The 18517-nt window shown below is 47.9% G+C and overlaps 1 protein-coding gene across 2 annotated transcripts in view; it reads right to left on the bottom strand.

Annotated features, from left to right (window-relative positions):
- SSH1 (slingshot protein phosphatase 1) overlaps positions 1–18517 on the bottom strand; it is a 46196-nt gene that overhangs the window by 1088 nt on the left and 26591 nt on the right. For both annotated transcript variants that reach the window (XM_075568795.1, XM_075568796.1), the window contains 8 exons: positions 18184–18378; positions 17468–17561; positions 15704–15832; positions 12601–12647; positions 12004–12150; positions 7175–7375; positions 5646–6168; positions 1–3437 (listed from right to left, as the gene is read on the bottom strand). The exon at positions 1–3437 is cut by the window's left edge and continues 1088 nt beyond it. In XM_075568795.1, the coding sequence (XP_075424910.1) occupies positions 2271–3437; positions 5646–6168; positions 7175–7375; positions 12004–12150; positions 12601–12647; positions 15704–15832; positions 17468–17561; positions 18184–18378 (2503 nt within the window). In that variant the 3' untranslated portion in view covers positions 1–2270. The remainder of the gene's footprint in view (positions 3438–5645; positions 6169–7174; positions 7376–12003; positions 12151–12600; positions 12648–15703; positions 15833–17467; positions 17562–18183; positions 18379–18517) is intronic.

Raw genomic sequence — 18517 nt, 5'->3', positions numbered from 1 at the left:
GGGATATCCTGAAAGCCTGACCTGGTAGTGGCCCTTGAGGACAGGAAGTTGGCCCACCCCCTGCTCTACTGCAATTTGCGCTGCAACTTTAAATTACCGATATACTCACCAACGCACAAAATCAAGAAGGTGAGCAGGGCTGTAGGAATTTCAAACACTAGTATCTTTGGACAAGTAATCGGTGCGGTTCGTTGAATCTAGTTTTGAAATGGTTCAGGCTGTGGCATGCGAAAATTCCCAGAATGCTTTGCACCACGGTCAGCCTTCCAGCACAAGACCAAGTCCTCGTGTCAGTTGCAGCGTTTTGGTATTAGAGACCTTAATAAGGTTTCTGAAATCTCCCTCTTATCGGAGAGCTGGGCACCTCATTGAAAAGGTTCATGGAATTTAGGAAGCCAAAGTCCCCCCATGAATGCATTATCCTGGAATGCTGCTGAATCCTATACGGTAGTAAGGCTAATGTCACAAGGTAAATATCATTTCTAATGATGCTATCGTCTTTTTTTTCTTTACATGCAATTTAACGTCTTGTTTAAAGGGGGCACGTTAATACCGTTAGTGGAAACGACCTCCCAATAAATAATAGAGCATCTCACGAAACCCTTAGCCCAGGAGTGGCCAACGTCAGTCCTCAAGGGCCACCAACAGGTCAGGTTTTAAGGATATCCCTGCTTCAGCATTGGCCCACCTGTGCTGGACCAGGAATAGCCTTAAAACCGGACCTGTTGGTGGCCCTTGAGGACTGGAGTTGGCCACCCGTCTTAACCTCTTGTTTAAAAGCAATGCCTTGCCGGCCTTGTTGGCAACAAACATGGCGGCACAATGACTACAAGGGTCGTAACCCTTCTCATTCCTTTCTACTTTAGGGTCTGCTAACCTCTCCAGCAGTGAAAGGGTGGAGGGGTAACGTAACCCAAAATCTAATCTGAATTTCTTCACGTGGAATGAACGCTGAAGACCTTGGCTTTGCTTAGAGAAACTCTGTACCATTATACATTACAGCACGTGGTTTAACAGGACACCAGTGCGTACGATCATACGTTTCTCCCCCGTTTCCTATTTGACCTGCGCCGTCGGCTCCAAGAGCAGCTAAAATCTCGGGCTACAGATCAGTGGCTTCAGCTGCAGGTTTCCGGGAGAACATACTCGGCCAGTTCAACCCCCCCCCGAGGTTCTGAGAGGACAGCGAGATGCCACCGTTTCTACCGCACGCGGAAAAGATCTTGTGCCACGTACGTTGAGATGGTAGAGGATGGGGGTATGGGTGTTGCGGGCAGAACTGAGCCAGTGTGTCTGATGTTCAGGGTTAACAATCTATGTAAGGATATGGTATTCCAAGCTGGAAACTCCTTGACATACAGAGCGGCCTTCTAGTGAAGATACTGGGGGGGGGGGGGGATGCATACCACTCTTTAAAAGGAGCAAATCAAAGCCGTTTTTTTATTTTCTTATTCTTTTACATGGGATTGAAGCAGGGGGTCTTCGGAGCTGAACCCCATTAATCTCAGCTGCGGGGACCCCCTGCTTCCAAAGATACTTACCTCCGTAGGGGGGTTGCCGGTATCTCCTGCACGTTTCAAGCTCCTGTGTCACGTGGGCCAATAGCAAGTTGCAACAGATGACGTCACGGCTTCCTATTGGCCAGCCGGGCGCGGGAGCTTTGAAAAGCGGCCATTATGTGAACCCGCCGAGCCGGAGCGGATACCAGCATCGCCTAAGGGAGGGTCGGTCTGTATCTCCGGAAGCAGGGGGTCCCCAGAGCTGAAATTAACGGGTTCCAGCTCCGGAGACCCCCTGCTTCAATGCTATGTTAAAATAAAGAAATAAATAATGGGGGGGAAAAAACGCCCGTCTTGGCAGGACTTGTACTAAGGTGTCAAACACGAGAACGCGGAGGTAGGATTAGAAGAGCTGAAACTTTTGCATACAGAGGTCCGTGAACATGCTCATTTTGTTTCTCTACAAACTGTAACAAATTATTGTTCTTAACTCCGGTTTGCCACATGAACTTAAATACAGACCGTACCTTACTTGGTACAAAATAGTTATATATATATATATATATATATATAAAAAAAAAAATGCAGATGCAATAATCTAGTCTTTCTCTGTACAATTAGACAAAGTATTTTCCCACAAGAGTAAAGTCGGCAATCCACACGATCTTGTTGCTCTCACACGGACCCGTGGGCCTCTTACATAATCCAGGCGTGCCATAAAAGTGACAGTGGCTACAAAGAAGGAACGCGGATATAAAAAAAAAGGAAACATCATCTTTTCTCCGTCTTGGTACTGGATCCATTGGCTGCTTCCATGAGCTTGGAAGCCGTTTCCTTTCTGGCCGCGGACGATGGTGCATCCTTTAAGAAGGAGAGGTCTCTTAGTTTGGCGCTTTTGCACTCGGACGCCTGAAAGGCGTCGGAGCTGCACGATAAATCGTCGGTGGAAAAGTTGAGGCTTCCCAGCTTGGCGAGAGAGTGAGATCTCTTCAGAGGAGAAGATAGCGTCAGACCGGCTAAACGCATCCTGGTTTCGATCTCCTGAGTCCTTTGTTTTACCAGTCCCGGCTTCCCGTGTACGCTATTGAGGCTGTCGCTGCTTGAGCTACGAGTGAGGTTTGAACTCATGGAAGAGGAGGTTGGAGTGTAGCATATCGTTTTCAGAAAGTCTTTTGTGTAACTGCTCATCTGATCCAACCTGTAATAGTATGGAGTAGAGGTCTTCTGAAACACTCCATCCAAGATGCAGGACATATCCGCCTTTTCCATGCTGCCTTTTGGATCTCCACCCGACAGCGCTGGTTCCTGTTGGGAAACCAGATCTTTATTACCTTCTAATGCATCGGACTCAGTCTTCTCCGCAAGACTTTCTTTGACCACAGATGAGACGTCGCTCTTGAGTCGTTCAAGTTCTTTGGTATGCTTTCTGACCAAGCCGGCCTTTTGGAGCTGGATAATGGATTCTTGATGTTGCATCAAGTAGCTGTGCATTGTTGGCTTTTCCATATCCTTGCCGAAAGATAAATACTTCACGTCTCTTGTCTGCTTCGGATCCCTTCTGGACATAGATGCTTCGTCTGTACAGGCCTCGAGTTGGGTAGTCGCGGACGGTTCCTTCTCTGAATCACTAAAAGGTTTTTCGGTTGGCTTTTGACGGGTTACGCAAAGAGCTCTTGAATCCCTCCGTAAATGGGATGAACACGAGTGTGCAAACTCTTTGCACGGCTGCTCAGCATGCATTCTGTCCAGCACAGCTGAGGTCATGTGCTGTAAGAGTGCGGGCTGCGTGCAGACGGTGGGAGAGTCAGATGCCGCACCAGGACCTGGCAGTTGGCGCTCCTCGTAGGAGGAAGACGTGGGCGTTGACGGGTACATACAGTCTGTACAGGATGGGTACGGAGGTTTGACCTTGCTCAGGATGCCAAAAACTGCATCTTCCTACAAAACCAAGGACAGTTGTTGACAAAGATGGAGATGGAAGATTGCGAGAGGACATAGAAAGCATTTGATAAAGTCTAGAGAAAAAGACACACACAAAGACACACACACACAGACACACAAAGACACATTCTTGAATGTAACAAGATGTTTCAACCAGCCTGAGATGTAAAAGACAGTAGAAATTAACATGATTGGAAGGTAAATAGTGCAAGGCCATTAGAACCTTTTGCTGGCAGAAGATTCTCCTTTAGTATTGTGATACAAGAGAACTCAATTAGCGCCACATGCAAAGGGAACGTTATAAAGTGAAATGTTATATTTTTATAGTGCCATCCATGTACATAGCACTTTACAGCAGTACTAGGGTCTACTTGTTCTCTTACAAATTGTGCCCGTGTGTTAGTAAATTATTGAAGTGGTTATACTGAACTATTAGTTTATTACACTCTTTGCCAGTCTGTAAAAAATATATGGCTTAGGTATGTTTCCGTACAAAAGTTCAGCTGTTACAGGGCTGCTAAGCAACGGCAGCAAGGAGGGGAGGAGAGACAGCAAGGAGGGGAGAGGAAACAGAGAGACACAGCAAGGAGGGGAGAGGAAACAGAGAGACACAGCAAGGAGAGGAAACAGAGGGAGACACAGCAAGGAGGGGAGAGGAAACAGAGACACAGCAAGGAGGGGGCAGGAAACAGAGAGAGAAACAGCAAGGAGGGGGGAGGAAACAGAGAGACACAGCAAGGAGGGGGAGGAAAGAGAGGGAGACACAGCAAGGAGAGGAAACAGAGAGACACAGCAAGGAGGGGGGGGAGGAAACTGAGAGAGATACAGCAAGGAGGGGAGAGGAAACAGAGAGAGACACAGCAAGGAGGGGAGAGGAAACAGAGAAACACAGCAAGGAGGGGAGATGAAACAGAGGGAGACACAGCAAGGAGGGGAGAGGAAACAGAGAGAGACACAGCAAGGAGGGGAGAGGAAACAGAGGGAGACACAGCAAGGAGGAGGGAGGGGGGAGGAAACAGAGAGATACAGAAAGGATGGGGGAGGAAACAGAGAGAGAGAAACAGCAAGGAGAGGAAACAGAGGGAGACACAGCAAGGAGGGGAGAGGAAACAGAGAGAGAGAAACAGCAAGGAGAGGAAACAGAGGGAGACACAGCAAGGAGGGGAGAGGAAACAGAGAGAGACACAGCAAGGAGAGGAAACAGAGGGAGACACAGAAAGGAGGGGAGAGGAAACAGAGAGAGAAACAGCAAGGAGGGGAGAGGAAACAGAGAGAGACACAGCAAGGAGGGGGGAGGAAAGAGAGGGAGACACAGCAAGGAGGGGGGGAGGAAACAGAGGGAGACACAGCAAGGAGAGGAAACAGAGAGACACAGCAAGGAGGGGGAGGAAACAGAGGGAGACACAGCAAGGAGGGGGGCGGGGGGAGGAAACAGAGAGATACTGCAAGGAGGGGGGAAGAAACAGAGAGAGATACAGCAAGGAGGGGAGAGGAAACAGAGAGAGACACAGCAAGGAGGGGGGAGGAAACAGAGATGGACACAGAAAGGAGGGGGGAGGAAACAGAGAGAGACACAGCAAGGAGAGGAGTAGACAGATGGATGAGGAGGGAATGGAGAGCAGCGTGTACATGGGGCTGGAGGGACAGGAAGGTGAGTAGGAGACAGATGAGATGAGTAGTGGAGGGAGTGTACTGTGCACAGAGAGGAGCAAACACAGTAAGGCAGGGAGGGCAAAGAGAGGGGAGGAGGGAGAGTGGCAAGAGGAGCCGGACATGATGGAGGAGAGAGTAAGGTGGGGAACAAGGGACAAGAGACAGCAAGGCATTACAGGGATGGGTGGAAACAAAGAGTAAGGTTTAATTAATAACCTTTAAGATCTGCTAGATCGGCGTATGTTACGCCAGGTACAGCTAGTTACATTGTAAGATCCTTGGGGTGCAGGTAATTAAAAAATAGTGGTACTTTGCATGAACACAAAGTAAGGATCCTGAAAAGTATGGGGCGGACAGATTTGCAATTTTCTAAAGATTTATACTATAAAGGAAGGAAATGAAAGTGTGGGTTTGACAATGAGGAAAACGAATAATACCCCAGTATCATTGCACCTGTGAATTCTGTCAGGTACAGCTCTTCCTTTAAGGTCGGCGTCATATAACGGCTGGCTGTGTTTGTCATGTTATTTAGGTCATATACGATCCACCCACCTCACTGTCTTTAGGACAGCTCCTCTTGCTGTTGTTATTGTTGGCGTTCTCCTTGTTAATACGCTCCTCCTGGTTATTAGACACGGAGGCTACTGTGCCCTCTCCATGCCTCATCTTGCCTTCTGTTGACTTGAGGTCACCTTCGGGGCGCTTCGGGTCCAGCACTTTTTCAAAGTCCAGTTTCTTCCTCACTTCCTTCTCGCTGAAGTCCGCCTCGCTGACCATCGGCTCGGCTTCCTCCCTGCCTCGAGTCTTCTCCATGGCTCTGAAGATGCCATACGGCTCGGGTAAAGGAGACTCGTCCAGTAGGGCGTCCCTCTCCAGCTCTTCCACTTGGAACACTACATCCGGGGGCTGGATTAACTCGCGAGCACCGGTCAGATGCCGAAAACATGTACTGTGTGACGGCGCCTGGCTGTCCATGTCCTCCTCATTCAGTCTGTAACCAAGCTCGGATTCAAACCCATCTGGTGGCATTCCACACTCCGCATGCTGCCTCCAAAGCTTGTTGTGTCTCTGTTTACTGAAGGGAGGGAGAAAAAAGATAGTCACCTTAGCCTTTCACTCCCCTGCTCTATTCAAGGCCGTCGCCTACACTCTTATAACCCCTTGGTGCAGTTATTTTCATGTGCTAAGCACTCAGTACCACTACTTTGTGTCTACATTATAGTTCAGTAGTATGCTCTCCTCCTAGACTAATTTAAATTCAGTAACAGCTTATTATGTTTGTCTTTAAGGAGTTTCAGTACTATCCTACAGCAGGTAGGACACCACCGCTCCCTTTTAACCCATGTATGTTTATTTGTATTTGTGATGAATACATTTTGTTACTTTTGTATGCTAGAGTGCTATCAGGGAATTGTCTTTTTTTCTGTGTTGGTTTTCAACACACACACACACACACACACACACACACACACACACACATACACACACACACACACACACACACACACTAATGGGCATTCTTTATCATATTTTGTTATAAATGACACACACCAGATAAGTAGGTTGGGGTTCCTTGAAGTCACAATAAATTCTTAAGGGGTTCCACACATGTATCATTTACTTTGCTGTTCTTAACTCATCCAGTGTGTCTGTGTGTCTGTATTTATATAGCGCGTCACAGCAGTACTACACGTGACATAATAATATAACATAATGGGAATTAGTGCTTCAAATATAAAAGTAACACTAGGAAAAGGAGACCCTGCCCCGAAGAGCTTACAATCTAAGTGGTAAGTAGGGAGACCTTACAGAGACAGTAAGAGAACTATTATTTTGAGCAGAAATTCCTCTCCCATATGTTTGATGGTCTTGCCCAAAGATTGCGCGTGTAACCTCTTCACTGCCATTGCGTTACTGACCCCTCCGTCAACAAAGGGGTTGAACACCTGTTTCCCGAGCCATAAAAGCGGTGATTACCAATAGTAACACCGTAATAGCCAAGGAGCATTGCTCCACTTTTCCATTGGGCCAATTTATCTAGCGTCAGGTCTCGGGGTGACGGGAGAGGGGTTCCAGCTCACCTGGCGTCCAGGATCCCCTCGTACTCGGACAGTTGCCGCATGAAGCTGGCGTTGGGCCTGGTCACGCTACGCTTCTGTTTGACGAAGTTGTACGCTTTCTCCAGGGACCAGTCGTACTCCTTCATGGCGTACGCGATGACGGTGGAAGCGGAGCGGCTGACCCCCATCTTGCAATGCACCAGGCACTTGGAGCGTTCCTTCCTGTAAGAAGAGGGCGAAAAATCAACCCGCAGATAAGGTCCCTGCGTTCGTTCACCTGGGGCAGGGGTGGCCAGATCCAGTTCTCAAGAGCTACCAACAGGTCAGCTTTTCGGATATCCCTGCTTCAGCACAGATGGCTCAGTCGAAGACTGCACCCCCTATGCTGTAGCAGAGATATCCCGGAAATCTGACCTGTTGGTAGCTCTTGACGACTGGAGCTGCCACCCCTGCCCTACGGATTCCAAGTACAATCCCTGAGCCCGGCCTGTAGGATGCTCTGGAGGGCTGAGCCCTGACTGTAGGATGCTCTGGAGGGCTAAACCCTGACTGTAGCATGATCTCGAGGGCTGAAACCTGACTGTAGCATGATCTCGAGGGCTGAACCCTGACTGTAGGATGCTCTCGAGGGCTGAGCCCGGCCTGTAGGATGCTCTTGAGGGCTGAGCCTGGCCTATAAGATGCTCTCGAGGGCTGAACTCTGACTGTAGGATGCTCTCGAGGGCTGAACCCTGCGATAACCCATTTAAAGATGGATGGGGTTACAAGTCTGTTGCAGGCAGTGCTTCCCACAATAATTGTAGGGAAAAAAAAAGAAGTGAAGACGTGTGTGTTTATATGGTGTGTGTATTTAGAGGTTTGTATATATTTGTGTGTGTGTGTATATTTGATACACACACTATATATAAAAAGATTTCTTGCATTAAACTTTCTCTCTCTACTTTTTAAGACCTGCGAGTGCCTCGTTTATTCTACAAGCCTCCCCAATAATCTTCCAGGTACTGCGGTTGCAGCCTCTTCTCCACGCCTCAAACACATTTTCTGATTTCATGCTCCCATCTTACTTTTGGTTGTTATCTCGGTCTTTTAGTCTCTTGGAATCCAGTCGAGTGCCATCTTTGGCCAAGAATGGTAATTTCTTCTCACGATATGTCCGGTCCACAGCCATTTTAATTTCTTCCCCCTTGTGATGATGTCACAGACTTTTATTTGGTTTCAATCCCATTCATTCCTTTTCCTGTCTCTTTGGGTAATTCCCAGCATGCATCTCTCCATGCTTCTTTGTGTTCTCTGAATGCTTCTGAATTATCTTCACATTAAGGGTCCAAGTTTCACATCAATACGTGATAACGGGCAGAATACAGTGGGTCAAAAACTTTTCTTGAGACACAGTTGAAGGTTCCCTTGCAAGACTTGTCGTTTCTTGCAAACAAGCTCCATCCCATCTTCATTCTCCTATTGATTTTATTCAGAAGGTTCCCATCCATTGTTACTTGCCGGCCAAGGTATATATACACTTATATACCTACTCTCATAGCCTGAATATGTTTAGATCTATATATCTATTCAAGAAAGAAAAATCTGAGGGTTTATGTGTATCAATAATAGAAATAATGAAATACAATACATATATCTCGAAAACAACACAAGTAAGCCTGCAACTAACTAGAACAATGACACATAATTGCTTATATCAGAAGTAGGATAATGCTGATAAAAGTATAATAGCCTTAATGACGGTGCTGGGGACAAATGTAAATGAATACCAAAAAAGGAGAAAGAAAAGGGGTCCCACTAAAAGCACGCAAGCAAGGATTATAAGTAAATCGATTTATTCAGAAGATGAATTACACAAGTATTAAATTAAAGCAGTCCCCACGGAACCCCTACAGCATGGAGTCTGACCTAGGCACAAGGTAGAAATAATATAGTATGAAATGGTCTGAAGATGACATATAAACCACATATAGTGTGCAGAGCAGGAAAAATATCAATAAAACCTACTCAGTAATAATAAGACCGGCCGGCCAATAAGAAATTCTCAACTAGGAAGCTGTGTGCTGTACCTGTGTACTGCTGTGAATGTAAACTGCTAATGCAGTACCACTCAATCACCAACCATGAGGCATGACATAAATTAGTAACCACAATTGCAAACCAAATGTAAAGTATACTTGCAAGTCACCAAAAAGTAAAAAGCGTATGAGTCCTCAAAAAGGGGGTCCTGGGTGGCATAAAAAGCAAAAATGGATGTCCAGCAGAAGTCCACAGTAAAGTGTTGGGGGTCCATGGAGAGTGCAAACAAACAGAACCCCGATGTACGTTTCACACCCTTTGCTTCGTCCGAAGCCCCCAATCCCCTGAAGAAATCAGCTTAGCCTGAAGAAACGCGTAGGGACGTGTTATTACTGTCATTATACAAGTGCTTAGAACCAGTGTCAGCTCTGAGAAGTGAAGTCAGACCCTGTTTCGGTGTTTTGGGACTCTTTACTACGAAGGGAACTTACACCTAAGAGACGGGAGTTGCCGGAGGAACCTCCAAGGTGTAACACCATCCAGAGAGGCGTGACGTCAGTCCGGAGCATCTCCAGTGGAGCAGAGGCGCCGCAGCGGCAACACACGACGGTGTCGGAGCACGAGTATTACTCATACAATGCTTTTACTATTTGGAATCTTGTGAGTTTTGAATCGTGATGTCCATGTTTTATTAAATTTTATTTACGGTATCACACGAAGATCGGGCGCTTTTTCTTCTTCTTTTTTTTTCTGTTAGGTCTGTCAACGGAGGTTGTTGTGCCCAAGAAGAAGGCTGCCAGTATCTTGACAAATCATTGTCAGACTTTTCCAGATCACATTATTGGTTTGGTATCTGATTGTTTACATGGACGTATATTTTTAACTTGATTTTCAATCATTCATTGTGTTTTTATATTATTTTTCACATTTTTATATTTTATATTTTTTTATTTTTCAGTTTTGGTTTATGAATTGTAATACTTTATAGTATATAACAATTTAGTGCACTGTGTATTTGTCAGTACTTAACATCATATTGTGGTAATTCTTTAACACACTAGAGGTGTTTCACATATAATCAACACCTAACTACACACCACACTAGCCATTATATCCAGCTATACCAGGCGCAGTCTTTTCTTTTCTGTGTGTGTGTGTGTGTGTGTGTGTGTGTGTTTGTGTGTGTTTGTATATATATATATATATATACACACACACACACTATCTGATATACCCGGCGTTGCCCGGGATTTGATTTTCCTGCGTGGGTGGGTGGGGGAGAGACAGACAGGGTGGGTGAGAGACAGGGTGGGTGGGTGAGAGACAGGGTGGGTGGGTGAGACATGAGAGACAGGGTGGGTGGGTGGGTGAGAGACAGGGTGGCTGAGACTGGGCTGGTGGGTGGGTGTCGGGGAGAGACTTTGGGGAGAGACTGGGTGGGTGGGTGGGGGGGGAGACTGGGTGGGGGGGACTTGGGGGGGGGGAGACTGGGTGGGTGGGTGGGGGGAGACTGGGTGGGTGTGTGGGGGGGGGAGAGAGACTGAGTGGGTGGGTGGGGGAGAGACTTGGGGGAGAGACGGTTTGGGAGGGGAAGAGACTGGGTGTGTGGGGTGGTGGAGAGACTGGGTGGGTGGGGGGGTGGAGAGACTGGGTGGGTGGGGGGTGGAGAGACTGGGTGGGTGGGGGGTGGGAGAGAGTGGGTGGGTGGGGGAGAAAGTGGGTGGGGGAGAGAGTGGGTGGGTGGGGGAGAGAGTGGGTGGGGGGGGAGAGAGTGGGTGGGGGGGGGGAGAGTGGGTGGGAGGGTGGGGAGAGACTGGGTGGGGGGTGGCTGGAGAGACTGGGTGGGTGGTGGTGGGTGAGACTGGGTTGCCAGTGACTGTGGGTTGCCAGTGACTGTGGGTGCGCCCCCCCCCCCCCCGGTCCAGTAAATGCCCTTCAGCCAGCTTACCCCGGTCGGCAGCGGATGTTCCCCCCTCCCCCCGGTCTCGCAGGGTGTGGAGGAGAACAGTGGAGCCGCCCGGGACCGCGCTCGTAAGCGCGCGCACTCTCCCTCCAGCGCCATGCCGGCATGTGGGGGGCGGGAGGCGGCGTCTCATGGCCCAGTCCTCCCGCGTAAATTTTCAGTGTGGAGCTGAGGGTGGAAGGCGCGCCGAGGGGGAAGGTAAGCTGCGGGTGAGGGGGGTGATGGGGGGGGGAGAGCCGGCGGCAGCTACCGCATTGGTGTCGCTTGTGGGAAGGCTGGAGGCACGCGCGGGGTTAGGCTGGAGGCTCCCCGTGTCCCCCCCACCGGCCGCCCCAGGGGGCAGTCATCCACGCTCCCCCCTGTGGCCAAGCAGGGTTAAGGGCGCCGCAAGGGGGGAAGGTAGCGGGGAGGTGAGGTGCGGGGGAGGTGAGCTGTGGGTGATGTTGGGGGGGAGCCAGCGGGGATGTGAACTGTGGGTGAGGGGGTTGGAAAGTGGGTTACACTTACCAAGGTTGGTGTGTCAGTCCGCAGTCTCAGGAGGTATGGTGAGTCTGCAGGGGTGAGAGTCTGTGGCAGTATGTGTGTGTGTCTGTGTGTGTGTGTCACAGTGGAGTAGGTGTGTCTGTGTTGTCAGCGTACCCCTTGGCCAATGAGAGTCGTGGGGAGGCGGGCGGACCGACGGACCAATGAGAATCCCCACATCTACTAACAATCAAATAACTTTCAATTTTATATATATATATATATATATATATCATTTGTTAAAACATCTAACAAAATAACGTGCTGCCCGTGTATGTCTGATTGGCCCCTGCAGACACACTCCCCGTTCCTACGCCCTGCTGCTGTCCGTTGGCCCTGCAGTACTCACTTTGCCTTGTTAATGAACTGATAGGCTTCATTCCAGTGGGAGAGCAGGTCGGTGGCCTCCTCGTCGTACACACGGATGTTGTGATAGGCGAACAGCCCCGGGAAGAAGTTGTCTATCTCCCTGGTCACGTTCAGAATGGACCCAACGCTGCAATGATACCATTTTTAGCAGAGAATATATTTAATGTCAACACATGGTCTCATTTGAATGAAATATATGCGCGTGGGCAGACTTTTTCGCTCTCTCCACTTTTTATATCAAAGTAACCCCTTCGCTACCACAGCGGCGCGTGGATTTGTGTTCTTAGTCGGTACCATATGTACGCATGACACCTCAGAAGGGGTTAAAAGAGAAGGCAGGAAATGCATCAAAATGACATCGGGTACACAGTACGCCAATGTTGAACATATGGGACGGCCTGATATATTGTTACATTTCGCACAGATCTGGGACAGACGCTGCCCCCCCCCACCACACCCTCCCTGTATAGAAGCAGGCGGGATCCCTGCCGGGAACATACGCTTGGGTGACGCAGAATTCCAAGCGGTGACTGCCGCGTGCGGGATGTGCACCAAACGCAGCGCGGCGAATACTAACCCGGAGCCGTGGAGCTCGTCCAGGTTGGATGCGTTCCACTCCGAGCCCTGGAAGACAGAAAGCACGCTACGGTAACGCTCCTTCCGGTGCCCTAATGACGTCCTGAGCGCCGGAGGCCCCTAACCCGGTACGAGATAGGCACGTGCTCTTCTTCTAGGGGCGATCGAGCTGACCGCTCCAGTCTCACGACCGGGGGTCCCGGGGGAAAGGGGCAACAGGCGCCCTGACAATACGTACACTCGCTTTTCTCTTGCAGGTATAAGCTTATATGGGTCCATGTTGAAAAGGACAAGAAGCTAAAAGTGACACATTGTGAGTGCACATTTGCATGCCATTACCCAGAATCCCTAGCGGCAGTGGAAGCACAGGGCTAAGAGATAGTGGCCGGGTTGCAGACCTGTCTGAGACATGTGAAGGATTTTTATTTGAACCTCCTATGCACTCCCCGTAACACATACAATGTAGTATCTGCCAACATATACCACTAAAACTATTTTATTTCTGGACTTCATTTGTATATACAGAGGTCACAATATACTTTCTATAAGAACGCTGATCATTTATCAAATCAGTCATTCATCATCAAGCTGCTGGAATAAGAAGGTTCCCGAGCTTCAGCGAATGGGAGACCTGCAGGGGAACGTGCCTCGGTTTCCATGGGCAGAGATAGGTACAATAGGTACAGCCGGATTTAAAAGGTACAGGTAATGAAAAATAGGAACTGGCATGGAGCAATTGCCCTACACTCAAGTTGTTGTTTTTTGTTTTACCTTACATCAGGGGTGGCCAACTTCAGTCCTCAAAGGCCACCAACAGGTCGAGTCAGCCCTCCTGCGCTGAAGCAGGGATAGCCCAAAAACATGACCCGTTGGTGCCCTTGAGGACTGGAGTTGGCCACCCCTGCATTACATGAACCAGGGGGTCCCACTTGATGTGACCCGAGGCTCCCGCCCCCCCCCCCCCAGATTGCCGAGATGTTCACATGTTCCAGTACTTGACAGAAAAAAAAGGCTGCGGGTCACCCAATCGGAAGACAGGTCATCGCATTCCATTGGCTGCCAGAGTGAGGCTGACTCCAGTGGCCATATTGTTTCTCCCGGACAAGAATTATCGGGAGGGACATTTCATAATAAAATATCTCAGGAACCAGGGGGTTTCCAAAGCTTAGAGGGCCGCAGTTCAGCACCGGGGGGGCCCTTGTTTCACATAGGGAGATAGGGATATATATATTTTTATATATCCCTATCTGCTTTAACACCAAAATGAACCAGGTTTTTCACTGTGTTTGTACCCCGAAATGTTGTGCACTTGGTTCTGTTTCACCACTAAATATGACAAGTGCAAAAGAATAAGTAAAGCACTCCTTTAAGAGGACAATAAAGTGATATTAAAATGATATTAAAAATGTACAATTAAACTTATAAACGTGCTTATGTGTATTAGTGATAAGATATAGTGAACGTCGCAGCTCAACCCTACAAAGAGAAGATCCAAATCCTCCTGACGGTGATTGTAGAAAGTAGCTTTTGGGGAGCGCAGATTTCACCGTATGTGGAAAAAATAATAGTAATATCGTGCAGTAATTTCTACATAAATGGCAACTAGGTATTCATAGAAATGGGGGCTCACACTTTCCCAATTGGGTATCAGCAGTGGGTGTATCAATGTGATCTGGGTTCTTCCCACTAGTAGAAGGCAACTGGTCTCGGCAGGATTCCCTCGGTGTGACAGAGACGACACTCTTAGTGCAACATTGCATGTTCCAAAATATATATATTTAAACAATAAGAATTGCACTATGTGCATAGACACATAAAACTATAGATGCGTGGCTCGTATGTCCACAATCAGCCCCTGCTGTTTGGAGTCGCGTCGCGTCACTTCCGGTAGTCCGTCGCGTCACTTCCGGTTGCAATCGATCGCGAATATGGAACGGCGGGCACAGGGTGATGCTGGGGACACGCTTGGCTCACTGCAGTTCGACTCTACGCGTTTCGCTTGTCGCATAAGCTTCGTCAGGATATATATTTTTGGAACATGCAATGTTGCACCAAGAGTGTCGTCTCTGTCACACCGAGGGAGTCCTGCCGAGACCAGTTGCCTTCTACTAGTGGGAAGAACCTAGACCACATTGATATACCCACTGCTGATACCCAATTGGGAAAGTGTGAGTCCCCATTTCTATGAATACCTAGTTGTCATTTATGTAGAAATTACTGCACTACAGTATATTATTATTATTATTTTTTCCACATATGGTGAAATCTGCGCTCCCCAAAAGCTACTTTCTACAATCACCACTAAATAGTCTGAGTTGGACCTTTATATTACAGTATATGTGTGCGTCTAACCTCGTTCTTTTCTATTCGTATACTGTATATATAAATATATGTAGAAAAAAGTAGCGCAAATAGCCGCTTTGACACCAAAATGAACCCGTATCAGTGCCACGGTTAAAGGATCAATGCCACACAGAACCCAAGTCCATCAATGACAGTGGCACGTTCAACAGGTTATATAGAAGTAATAGGCATTTAAAAAAAGAAAACCCATTCGGCTTCCAACGTCCCTCGCTGTGACACTAACATGTGGACAAAATGAGAACTCACAATTCCAAGTGGAAATTTCTGCCACGGGTGCATGTCCATCCAATGGTGTTTGGAGAAGTACGGGCAAAATTAAGAGATGAGCGACACCCACTGGTGATCTTGTGATGAATAGAAGAGTTTATTTAGGAAAGATCAACATTTTGGTCCCAGCATGGACCTCTATCAAGATCTTGGACCTCTATCAAGATCTTGGACCTCCATCAAGATCTTGGACCTCCAATCAAGATCTAGGACCTCAAATCAAGATCTTGGACCTCAAATCAAGATCTAGGACCTCAAATCAAGATCTAGGACCTCAAATCAAGATCTTGCACCACAATCAAGATTTTTGGACCTCTATCAAGATCTTGATAAAGGTTCCATGGTGAGACCGAAGCGTTGATCTTTTGTAAGTAAATTCTTATATCCAGCACAAGACCACCAGTGGGTGTCGCTCATCTCTAATTCTGCACGTGTGACACTATCCAGATTGTTACTATGTCTGCAGTTCTTACCAAGTACAGGTAATCGAAGATGAGTGAGGCTTTATCCATCTGCCCTAGGATGACCAACATCTCATTGTCTATATACTCTTTATACTCCTTCAGATTACAGCTCAGTTTCTTCTCCAGTTCATTGCGGATCTAGAGAAGAGGGGAGGAGAAGAGCTGCATGGGGTCAGCCGGCCAGTCCATCCGCCGATATATCACATATCTAGGGTTGCCAGGTGGCTTCTCCACAAATAGTGGACATAATGGTGAAAGGTGTGACGTTCTCAAGACACACCCACCCACACCTCTCTCCGCTCCATGCGGTTTCATCCTCTCCTTGGTCCCACCCCCAGGCTCCTGACACCTCCTCCTGATTGGCTCCATTACCCAGCAGCGGCGAATCAGGATGGAGGAAGTTCCCCAGCCCCCTAGCAACAGCCCTGCTTTCTCCCCGCTCAGGAAAATCGTGTGGCCCCCCAAGCCAGTCAGGTCACTATGTCCAGAGAGGTAATACCGGACAAACCGGTTCAATACTGGACACCTGGCAACCCAACGACATATCATGCACTTAAGGAAAAATATGAGGCAGGTATTCATAGACAGCAGAGAGTAACAATTCGCGGACAGCAGAGAGTAATAATTCACACAAAGCAGGGAGGGAGTAACAAATCACAAACAGGAGAAAGAGTAACAATTTACAAACAGCAGATATAAAGTATCAATTCACCAACAGCAGAGAGTACTAATTCACAGACAGCAGAGAGAGTACTAATTCACAGACAGCGGAGAGAGTACTAATTCACAGACAGCGGAGAGAGTACTAATTCACAGACAGCGGAGAGAGTACTAATTCACAGACAGCGGAGAGAGTACTAATTCACAGACAGCGGAGAGAGTACTAATTCACAGACAGCGGAGAGAGTAACAATTCACAAGCAGCAAATAAAAGAACATAAGATGACCAAAAAAATGAAGATTATAACCAGTCACGTGCACATACCGTAATTAGCTGAAGTCAACCATTTTTATTAACGTACGCCAAGGTTTTTTAGGGGGTTTTCAACGAGGCCGATTACACAATAAGAATTGAAATGTTCCATCTTGTCTGCCATTTTTAATACTTGTATCTTAGTTTAACCCTTTCTCTGTACCCCTCTGGTTCAGAAGTTTCATAGTTTGTCAAACTTAGAAAAAGCGCACTGGCCAATTCCACACCCCACACGGCTTCTGTATAGATACTTCTCCTCCAAAGTTGAAAACCTACATGGGCTTACTCACGGAGGTCTGTCGGGGGTTAACGCACCCGATCTGGCATTACTGTAGTTGCCACTGACTTGAATGGCAGCCAACGCTGGATCAGCTGCTTTAACCTGAAACGGACCTTGGTATATAAGCCCCATAGTCTCATTTATAAAGAAAGGAACATTTCCAATGGCGATCATGTTTTACTGGCCCCCACAAACTAGGACACGTATATTTCACCCCCAAAATGAACCACTGTGTGCGCTTAGGGTGGAACAGTAAAATTAAAGTTAATTTCTAAGACAATAGAATTTCTTAATGACGAAGGGCCCAATTAAGGGCGGTTTTCGATCGATTGCAAGAATCTCGCCATAGTGAATAAGGCCCTAAGTTGGATGAGACTTTAATGGAAACCGCACCAGCTTCCGGCTCAACAAAACCCATACTACGAGGTTGTGCTACCGTTGATGTTTGTGTATTCTGATGTATCTCGGGTTAGTCCCAGAAAGGGACACGTGGCCTCTTCTCCAGCGCTTTCAGACTCACCTCTTTGCAGGTGATGTTCTCCAGATCTTTGCTCATCATGATGCTCCTCAGCTTTGACTTGATGACCCACGCTGTCTTCTCCCCCTCATTAGGTCTGCACACAAAAAACTGGGCTCATTTATCGAGGTCTCAGAAGATCAAGATGTTGGGAGAGAGTTATATCAGGCAAGATAAGTTATAATAGGGCTTGCCTATACCCACACTCAGATACTCTCATACACACAACATCCACACCACACAATCTGTACACTCACTGATATACACATACACTCACTGATATACACATACACTCACTGATATACACATACACTCACTGATATACACATACACTCACTGATATACACATACACTTATGCATTCAGTACATACCGTATATGGATAGAGCAGGATGACTCAAGACAAAGAGCATTGATCCCGAGCAGACCGACTCAGATACACACACACACACACACACACACACACACACACACACACACACTGACTCTCCCTGCAGCCACACACGGGTTACCATAGGAGTTCAGCCAGTCCCCGGACTCTACCCAATATTAAAGGAGTCTCCCCAGATCATTCCAGGAGACTTGGCTAGTCTGTATCTTTAGAGCGCACCAAGACTTCCCTATGGGTACCCAGTGTGCCTGTCCATGACGGTGCTCGTAGTACGGCAGACACGGCGAGTGTGCCACCGCGGTAATGAGAAACGGGACTGGGAGACTCACTTATCCATGTACAAGGCGGGCGAGTCTGGCCGCATGGACTCCAGGTCTTGCATGGTGTTCCACTCATTGATGCAGCTCTGTTCCGAACTGATGCAGCTCTCGTAGTAGGTGGCCCAAACCAGGGCCAACCCTCCGGGGAAGTAGTTATAACGCCTGGCCACCTCGCAGGCCTTGTGGAGCATCTGCAGCGCCGACCTGCGGGTATCGCACAGAGAAAAGGGGTCCAGACATGACGAATGGATTTCGGCTCATCATCCGGTAGTAGAGGTACATTGAATGAGAACGATGAAAAGATGCAATGACATACACCCTTTTATTTCAGGGTGGGAAGCAA

Source organism: Ascaphus truei, chromosome 13 (genome assembly GCF_040206685.1).
Source record: "Ascaphus truei isolate aAscTru1 chromosome 13, aAscTru1.hap1, whole genome shotgun sequence".
Lineage (NCBI taxonomy): Eukaryota > Metazoa > Chordata > Amphibia > Anura > Ascaphidae > Ascaphus > Ascaphus truei.
Note: the sequence above shows the minus strand (reverse complement) of the source record. Positions and strands in the feature narration are given on the sequence as shown.